This window comes from Abramis brama, assembly GCF_963993115.1.
Source record: "Abramis brama genome assembly, chromosome: 4".
In the NCBI taxonomy this organism is placed as follows: Eukaryota; Metazoa; Chordata; class Actinopteri; order Cypriniformes; family Leuciscidae; genus Abramis; species Abramis brama.
The window spans coordinates 31,577,280-31,584,775 of record NC_139966.1 but is presented as its reverse complement, the minus strand read 5'-3'; the positions used below and the strand labels follow the sequence as shown (position 1 = coordinate 31,584,775).

The 7,496-nt window shown below is 44.5% G+C and overlaps 1 protein-coding gene across 1 annotated transcript; it reads right to left on the bottom strand.

Moving 5' to 3' along the window:
• Positions 1–2,038: 2,038 nt before the first annotated feature.
• LOC311082164 (E3 SUMO-protein ligase KIAA1586-like) lies at positions 2,039–4,189 on the bottom strand (the record flags this gene model as incomplete). Its single annotated transcript, XM_084112906.1, has 1 exon — positions 2,039–4,189. One exon carries the CDS (start codon positions 4,187–4,189, stop codon positions 2,039–2,041), a length of 2,151 nt encoding a protein of 716 aa, XP_083969032.1.
• Between the last annotated feature and the right edge of the window lie 3,307 nt (positions 4,190–7,496).

The following is a 7,496-nucleotide window of genomic DNA, read 5'->3' as shown; positions in this document are numbered from 1 at the left end:
GCCACAGCTGTGATGTCTCCTCTGCTCCTGCAGGAACTGTTACTCCGGCTATTTTCTCAACTGCCACAGCAGTGACGTCTCCTCTGCTCCCGCAGGTTTTCTGTTACTCTGGCTAATTCTCCACTGCCACAGCAGTGATGTCTCCTCTGCTCCCACAGGTTTTCTGTTACTCCGGCTATTTTCTCCACTGCCATAGCACTGATGTCTCCTCTGCTCCCGCAGGAACTCTATTTCTCTGGCTAATTTTCTATACTGCTGTAACAAGGCTGTCTCCTCTGCTCCCGCAGGAGCCCTGTTTCTTTAGCTAATCTTGTTACTGCCACTGCAGTGATGTCTCCTCTGCTCCCGCAGGAACTCTATTTCTCTGACTAATTTTCTATACTGCTGTAACAAGGCTGTCTCCTGCTCCCACAAGAGCTCTGTTTCTCTGGCTAATTCTCTACTGCCACAGCAGTAAGGTTTTCCTTCGCTCTCATGGGTTTTCTGTTACTGGCTATTTTCTCCCCTGCCGCAGCAGCAATGTCTCCTCTGCTCCTACTGGAACTGTTTCTCCGGCTAATTCTCTACTGCCACAGCAATGAGGTTCCTTTGCTCCCTCAGGATTTTTGTTACTCTAGCTACTTTCTCTCCTGCCGCAGTAGTGATGTCTCCTATGCTCCCGCAAGCTCTGTTTCTCTGGCTAATTCTCTACTGCCACTGCAGTGAGGTTTCCTTTGCTCCCACAGGATTTATTACTCCAGTTCATTTTCTCTACTGCTAGCAGGGACGTGTCTGCTCCAGCAAGAGAACTGTTTCTCCGGCTAATCTCATCTTCTGCTACAGCCTTTCTCCGTCCAGCGAGCTTCGGTCTCCCAGAGGATGTACTGTAGCATGCATCTAAGTTTTCTCTTCTGTCCAGCGAGCATTGGTCTCCCAGCGGACACTGCATGCATCCATTTTTCTCTCTTCTCTGTCCAGCGAGCATTGGTCTCCCAGCGGACACTGCATGCATCTATGTTTTCTCTTCTCTGCAAGCATCGGTCTCACAGCGGAGGCAGTCCTTCCGTCCAACCTCATAGACTGCCCAAATAATTCCAAACGCGAATTCTTCTCGCCGCTCGGCCACCTAAACCATGCTATATACATAATTCCGCAAGGCCGCCCTTTCATCACGTACCTCCTCGCCCTAAGTTTATGGATAACTTACTCTAATCAGTGGAATGGCTTAACCTTTTTCTACGATTACATCTCTCTCCCCCTCGATTAAACCGTTGACAGCTCCTTCCAATCGTCGTCACGGCTTTCCCAGGGGGGAAAGTGGTCAACTAACAGAATCCTGGTCCATCGTGACAAACTAAACTATGCACTGCATCAACAAAGGTCGTTCTTACTCACCCGCGTTAAACCCTTGGGGGGGGCGGGGGTTCGTGCGCTTGCGCTTGCACGTGCCTCAAAGAAGGACTTACAACAGCTACATGCACTATTATACTTTATCGACACGAGTGCTTGCGCTTGCGCGTGCCTCAAAGAAGGACTTACAACAGCTACAAGTGTATGCACTATTATACTTTATCGACACAAATGCCTCAAAAAAGGACTTAAAATGATTTACAAAGATACATAACAGCTACAAGTGTATATGCACTATTATACTTTATTACATGGCTTGGCTGCGAAGTATAACACACCGTTGCCATGAAAAACAGAGCGTTGCTATGGAAGCGGAACGGACTATTTTCTTTAGCGGAAGCAATACAATCGTTTTTAAATCAATAAACTCCTTTTTAAATCAATATTTTGTGTCAAATTATTTATTATCTTAAAAACACATCACAGAGAACGATCAACTCGGTAACCATTAACCCCTAGTTCATTTTGCTCCGGAATTGTCCTTTAAATTACTCGTCAAGCTATAGAATAATACCATAATTCCTCCGTTCAATTACGCCTAAGACATCCAGAGTCACACGCAGACCCATAACAAACCAGCCGCATAATTGGGAATAACAAGCCTTACCTTAACACAAAATCGACCACAGAGGCCTGAAGTCAGCTTCCTTTACTGTTCGTCCAGAAATCCAAGAAGTGGATGGGCGATGACCTGCCTTAATCCAAGATATGATAAAGGGCTTTGGGTCGAAACTCTGCAATGGGGGTCCATTAATGTCCAGAAAAAGAAGTGATATGAGAGGCTGTTTTCACGCAACCTATTGCGGGTCTTGCTGTCAGTATCATTGACGGCAGAAAAACCCCTCTCACACTCAGCTGAAGTAGGAAGGTATGTTCTACTCGCTGTACAAATCTTTTCCAGCTTTCTGACTGGTGCTGTGTCCTGTAATTTCCAGTCACGAAACTCCTCGACCACCTCTCTGGCTGGTTCACCAAGCATTTTAGCAAGTGCACGTACTTCGTTTTCTCCATACAGGATCAAAGCATTCCGATCCTGTGGCCAAAAGCGCTTGTCCAGGGGTTTTAGCATTTGTAGGAGGTCTGATTCTGGCATTCGCCTTGTGAGATTGTCGATCACAGATTGATAAAGCTGATTTCGATTAATCTTGACTGTGCCCTCAACTAGTTGAACATCTTTAAACAGCCCCAGAGACGTGCGCTGTTCGGCCTTCTGTGTGGATTTCCCTCCACTCGCTTTCATTGCTTTCAGTATATCAATACACTGCAGAATGTGGCAACTGGCATCAACTAGAGTGATATCTCTTTGCTGACATTTCAGTGACAGGCCCTGCAGCTCACGGAGAATGTCTTTCATGCAAGCCAAATCAAGTAAAAACCCTGAGTTTGTGAGGTGTTTGTATAGCGCCAGGAATTTCTTCCTCTCTGTGTCGTTGCGAGATGCATCCTCGCTTGCAATTTTGAAGTGGCGCGCTAAAGCAGGGTAGTTATTCCAGACCGCCTTTACAGTTTTGAAACTACTCGCCACCCATCTGATGTTGAATATCTGTCCAATTCTCAAAATCTGCATATTTAGATCGGCAGCAGCTTCCTCAAGCAATCTCACATTCTTTGCAGACTGGTGGTACAGAGAATACAGCTTGGCAATGAAAAACTCGAAATGATTACATCCAGCAACCACTTTCAAAGAATCATGGACAGCCAATTCAAGGCGATGGGCCAAGCAATGTATGGACTGGATGTTTGGAAAGTCACGCTTAAGCCTTGCAATGACTCCAGTGGATTTGCCAGTGAGAACTGAAGCCCCGTCTGTGGCGATGCTGATGAGGTTTTCCCCTAAAAACTCATCATCTAGTCCCGCTGTATGAAGGCACTGTTTTAAGCTGTTGTAAATGGACTCCGCATTTGTGCCCTGCTTAAGCTCTAAAATGTCTAAAAAAACATTTTCTATATCTCCTTTGCCACTCACATCACATCTCACGTATACGATGAGATAGGCACGCCCATGTACTGTGCTTTCGTCAATGGTGATGCTAATTTTTGAATTGAGCTCTCGAATATTTGAAACAAACTTCTTCCGCATTTGCTGTGCAATATGACCTACAATCTCAGCGCAGGAGTGATCAGATTTATGCGCAGTTCCCACCTTTGCACCATTAAGTTCCTGAAGCTTCATTAAAGGGGTAAGCTTTCTGTAAGACAGCCTTTCCTTAGCCACCATATAGGCGGACCTGAATGACGTTGCGGTCTCCTCCATTAATTTGGAATTCACCTCAATTACTTTATTTGGCAGAATCGCCTTTTGCTTAGTCAATGCCACTTCAATGGCCCTCTTGTGTGCAATGCTGTCCCTGTGTTTATATATCTTTTTTCGCAACTTGTTCTGAGCAGCACTGTTTATTTCCCCATTAATCCACTCCTCAGACAAGTGTGTGCCAGGTACCTTTTCAGACAGAAGAAGGTTTTTTGCGTCCCTACAAGCGATGCACCCCAAGCTTCCATCCTTAACAAACAGCCATGTATATCGGCTCTTCCAGTCTCTCCACTGCTGGCTGTTCCAGTTTAACGGGAGAGAGGACTCGGAGCACGAGGGGTTAGGATCGTGACCGGCCTCTGACGAGTTACCATCTTCAGCCAGAGAGGACTTTATTTCTTCAGATTCTTGCGTTGTCACCGCGGGCACGGCGGGAGGTCTAACAGTGCTTGCAGCAGGTGAATCGGTCGTGCTGCTATTAACGTCATCACTACACAATTTCTTAATAAAACCAAAATTAATTAAACTGCCTTGTTTTCTTTTTGCCATGGCTATGATGGTATAACTGCAGAATGAATTAAGGACTTCGCGCGCAATTAATTTTTTTTCTACGAATCTATGACGTACTAACATATGTGTAATTTGCACCGCAGCGCCCCCACACATTGATGCTCATGACAAGAATAGCATGTATAGTAATCTTTATTGAAGTAAATTAGGTTTTAATCGCCGTCATGCATGAATGAATAATATTTTTGCTATTTTACACATAATAATCCATCATGATCACATTACATAACTGAAATTGCATGTCAAAATATATACTTTGTCAATATTTTTTGAGACCCCCCAAAATTTCACATATCTCGTTTTCAGGGGAGCCCATGTCTTATTAAGGGGAGCCGAGCTCCCCCGTAGTTCGCACTATGATTCCAACACTCTGTCTCGCATACCATTCCACCAACTCCGTCTGCACACTGGAAGCACGTCTGTCCTAGCCGTCTTCGGTTTTCTCCACCGCTCCGAATTGACTATCACATCTAACGTCGACTCAAATACCCATGCTTCAATCTCAGATTTACAGATCGTAGATATCGAAACCATATTTTCTTCATTAAACAAGTAGTAAACTGATTGAGCAAAAAGGTCACTTCGTTTATATTTTCAATCCGCCAACCCCCATCCAACTGTACCACTCTCGTTTGATTTACTGCAGTATAAACGTTCAATGTTCAAATCCCTACTCGGCCCACATCAGAAGCGTTCAAAACCTACATCAGATCCAGCCGCTTCCACATCAAAACGCTCACCAAGCCATAATTAAATCATTCATTTCCATCACCCGCTGCGCTCCATCCATTGTCACTCTCAGTACCAGTACCAAGTTCCAACCCACTTCCAGTATCATTTGGTTCGCTGCGTTCAAGCTCGATACAATAAACATCTACAATACAGCGTATTTTTTACAAACAATGGCAGGCTCCCCCGTTCGCACACGTAACGGCTCCTCGTTCAAGGGCCGGGCTCTGTCCCCCTTCCGAAGCGCTGATCGAGCCCTCCCGTTCAAATCGCAGTGAGAGTCTGCCCGTCTTAGTCGTCATGGGACGGCCGCGGCTCCCCATTCGTCGGGCCGCGAGGGTTCTGTTCCCGTGTCCCAGCCCCCTTCGAAGCGCTGGTCGAGCCCCCCGACAGAGTCCAGCGGACGCCCTCCCTTCCGCTGGCGAGGCCTACCCATCCGATGCCGTGAGCATCCAAGTTCCCGTCGGACGCTGCGAGGGCCCTCCCAGTTGAATGGCTAAACTCTTTCTCAAATCACGCTCGTAAAAATCTTGCGTCATCGAGTTGACAGTTCAACTGCCGAATGGGCTTATCCGTCCGATGCCGTGAGCATCCAAGTTCCCGTCGGATGTCGCGAGAGCCCTCCCGGTCGAAAAGTCAAGCTCGTTTTTAGTAAATACCTTCTCATGCCCTGCATTTTTTGGGGGGATTAATTGCACATCATTTTACGATTGCTGTCCTGCGCTCACCTGGCTTTTATGGGGGGAGTACTTTGGGTTCGGGCCTAACTCCGAGCTCGGAGCCCTCCCCCCGGACAGCACGCCAAATACGCATAAACTTATTGTATTAATTATATGTAGCTGTGAACTCGTGAAATGATGTTTTATTAACAAAGTTCGGGAGGAGCAGGTTCAGATAATTAACCAAATTATGCACAGCTGGAGATTAATCAGTAATCAACTCAATGACAGAGTATAAATTCACAGCAGACCTATCTCTGTTCATTGAAAGTTTGTCAGCATCCCTCCTCCACCCCATCTCCTCACTAGTGTTGTTTTTGGCGGCCTGTTTTAATTTTAGTTTTAGTCTAGTCTTTGTGTCAGGCTGTCATTTTAGTTTTTATTAGTTTTAGTCACATTCATACTCTTTTTAGTCTAGTCAAGTTTTAGTCGACGAAAACTGATGACATTTTAGTCTAGTTTTAGTCGACGAAAACTGATGACATTTTAGTCTAGTTTTAGTCAATGAAAATTGTATTTTAGTCTCTTTTTAGACTATATAGAATTTCAAACAAGGCTATCTTATTATAGGCTATTTAGTAGGCCTATATTTAGGGCTGTGACGGTGGCAGGTTTTTTTTACTACCGGCGGTGGTTGGGGGGTTATTAAAAAAAAAAATCGTTTTATATTTCCACACAAAGACGCGTACACTCTGCGCTTTGAGAGGGATGTGGGACACGAGCAGGAAAACACGAAGATATCGATCTCTTTATGATATCTTCGTGTTTTCTACTTGATGTAAATTGGTTTGAAGAGCGAATTTTATCCTCCACAAGGGCGAGATATTTAGGCTGTGTTTGAGATTGCGCTGCCAGAGAAAGTGAAACTAAAAATCACCCACACGTGTCAAACGCGCTTTACAACTAAACTCGCGCCCAATGTCTAATATAACAAGCACAAACTGTGTTAAAAAGAATTTGACATGCAAGTACAAATGTAGGCTATCTGTCCTACAGCGTTTTTCTACTTTACCACAGTAAAGAATACGAATATAATAGGCCTAATTAAAAGCGAACCAAGAAACGTTTATAATACCTTTAGAAAATGGGTGAGACGTGAGTGAAGATTTGGGAAAAGAAACAAGAGATTCCATGCAGGGATGAGTCACGATTTTTGGATATTCGATTAGTTTATTTAATTATAAAATATCGAATAGGTTGTGCGATTATACTCTAAAATAAAATCTCCATGTTCTGGCGCTAATGCGGTGACGTGTTCATGTAACAAGAGACGCTGCCAATAACGCACATAACAGCTGTCACAAAGAACCAGCAAAAGTAATGATTATGAATGTGTCAAATATATCAATGAGACATTTTAATAGAATAACTAATTGAGTAATATATGGTTAAATTCGCTGATAATCGGGTGACCAGATCGCAATCCAGAATTTAAAGCCGACAAAGCTATGGGTTCACGCACAACTCTCTCATTCGTCGTGACGTTACATTTCGTCTCGTCTCGTTTTGGTCAACGAAAATGAAGAGACATTTTAGCATAGTTTTTATTTTTTAAACCACATTTAGTCTCGTTTTTATTCGTCAACGATATTGCATTATACATGTATTTTAGTCATCGTCACATGACCATGCATTTACGTCTAGTCTCGTCTCGTTTTCGTCAGGTGATAACGGTTTGTTGACGACAATATTTCGTCATAATTTTCGTTGACGAAAGCAACACTACTCCTCACTTCCAGTTCCATCTACACTTCCAGTTCCATCTACACTTACCAACTGGGGGGAGTACTTTGGGTTCGGGCCTAACTCCGAGCTCGGAGCCCTCCCCCCGGACAGCA